Source organism: Elephas maximus, chromosome 20, assembly GCF_024166365.1.
Source record: "Elephas maximus indicus isolate mEleMax1 chromosome 20, mEleMax1 primary haplotype, whole genome shotgun sequence".
NCBI classification, from domain to species: domain Eukaryota; kingdom Metazoa; phylum Chordata; class Mammalia; order Proboscidea; family Elephantidae; genus Elephas; species Elephas maximus.
This window is the reverse complement of record NC_064838.1, coordinates 78,356,997-78,359,190: the sequence shown is the minus strand read 5'-3', so window position 1 is coordinate 78,359,190 and position 2,194 is coordinate 78,356,997. Positions and strand designations below refer to the sequence as shown.

Genomic DNA, 2,194 nt, shown 5'->3' with positions numbered 1-2,194 from the left:
ACACACAAACACAATAACACATGCTGAAGCTCCAAATTTTATTCTAATAGTGGAAAAAGAAAACATCAGAATCCTTGTAAGTCCACTTCTGTACCTAGTATTTTTTCCCACTCCCACGCAGCATATCCACTCTCCTTGCCTAATTTCACAGTTCCCAAACTCACTTCCACCAGATTGATCCCAACTCATAGCGACCCTATAGGACAGAGTAGAAATGCCCCAGAGGATTTCCAAGGTGGTAAATCTTATGGAAGTGGACACCCACACCTTTCTCCCAGGGAGTGGCTGGTGGTTTCCAATCACTGACCTTTTGGTTAGCATTCAAGTAATTTAACCATTGTCCCCCAGGGCCCCAACACAGTCTTCTGTATTATAAAATTTACTTAATAATTATGTTTGTGATTCATCTCTCCTCTCCAAGGAAGGCAAAGATCTTTACTCTTTTGTTCATCAATGCATTTTCAGCACTTACAAGAATAGCTGGCACATAGAAGGTGATTTATAAATATATGTTGAATATATTTGTGCTTGATATTCCCATTGGAGGCACACAGACAAGGTTTGAAGTCCATAATGTAACTGATAGGATCCATAGAGTATATCAAACTTTAGAAAATATATTGTTTGTTTTTTTCCATGTCTTAAGTAGGGCATTTTTTACATCTTTGTTCCTCAAACTATAAATCAAGGGATTCAACATGGGAATAACCAGGGTGTAAAATATGGAAGCCACTTTATCAGTGTCTAAGGAGTGACTGGACTTGGGCTGCATGTACATAAAGCTTAAAGTCCCATAGAACACTACCACCACTGTCAGGTGGGATCCACAGGTGGAGAAGGCCTTGTACCTGCCCTCAGCTGAGTTCATCCTGATAATAGCTACAAGAACTAGCAGGTAAGAGACAACAACTATTAAGAGGGATGAAATCAAATCAAAAGTTGCTAAGACCAGAAAGATCCATTCAATTTCATGTGTGTTTGAGCACAGCAAAGAGAACAAAGGGGGAATGTCACAGTAGAAATGACTGATGACACTGTAGCCACAAAAGGATAAACTAAATATCTTTATGGTAATGAGAAGAGAAACAAATGTGCTGTAGAGATAGGTGATTGTCACCAGCACCCGACACATCCTTTGCGACATGATGACCGTGTAGAGCAGAGGGTTACAGATAGCCACATAGCGGTCGTAAGACATTGCTGACAGAATGAAAACTTCACTAGTTATGAACACAATGAAGAAAGCTAGCTGCGTAGCACAAAAATAATAGGAGATTGTATTTTCATCTACAATAAAATTTACCAACATTTTGGGTCCCACAGCTGTTGAATAACCAAGATCAGTGATAGCCAGGTGTCTGAGAAAAAAGTACATAGGTGTTTGTAGTTTGGAGTCTATCTTGGTGAGGATGATGATGCCCAAGTTGCCCACCACTGAGGTGATGTAGATGATGAGGAACAGCCCGAACAATGGCGCCTGCAGCTCTGGGCGGTCTGTGATTCCCAACAGAATGAATTCATTCATGACTGTTAGATTGTGTTTGTCCATCTTGGTCTATCAGGAAACCTATTCTGGATAGAGACAATAGCATAGTCAATGGTTCTTATGCCGTATCATCTGGTAGATTTTCAGTATACAAAGCCAGTATACTAAATAAATAAGATAAATCCAAATTTCCGATATAGGTAGTTGAAAGTAAACCAATCTTCCACAACTGAGTCAACAGCACCTAAAAACAAGAACAACAATGCAGACAGAGATAGATGAAGAGGGATAGGGGAGAGAGGAAAGGAGGAGAGAGAGAGCTAACTGGTTATCAGCAGGAGAATATGTGATCCTCAAAGAACATTTGTCAATGTCTGGGACATTTTGGATGTCACAACTAGGAGAAGGGTATTATTGGTATCTAATAGGGTCTAAAAAAAAGAAAAATTTTTTTTCACTTTAATAGGGTCTGGGGTGTTACTAAACATTCTAGGATATACAGGGCAACTCCCCACAATAACAAAATTTCCAGCCCCAAATGTCAATGGAACAGAAGCTGAGAAACTCTGTTATAGATGTGTCTATACTTGCACGCAAATATTTAGATATAGAAAACCTGTTGCTGTGGAGTCAATTCCAACTCATAGCGACCCTACAGGACAGAGTAGAAGTTCCCCACAGGGTCTGCAAGGAGCAACTGGTGGATTC

General features: G+C 40.0%; 1 protein-coding gene across 1 annotated transcript; it reads right to left on the bottom strand.

Moving 5' to 3' along the window:
• Window positions 1-601: 601 nt before the first annotated feature.
• Window positions 602-1,549, bottom strand: LOC126063755 (olfactory receptor 8K3-like). Its single transcript, XM_049862146.1, has one exon. It carries the CDS (start codon window positions 1,547-1,549, stop codon window positions 602-604), a length of 948 nt encoding a protein of 315 aa, XP_049718103.1.
• Between the last annotated feature and the right edge of the window lie 645 nt (window positions 1,550-2,194).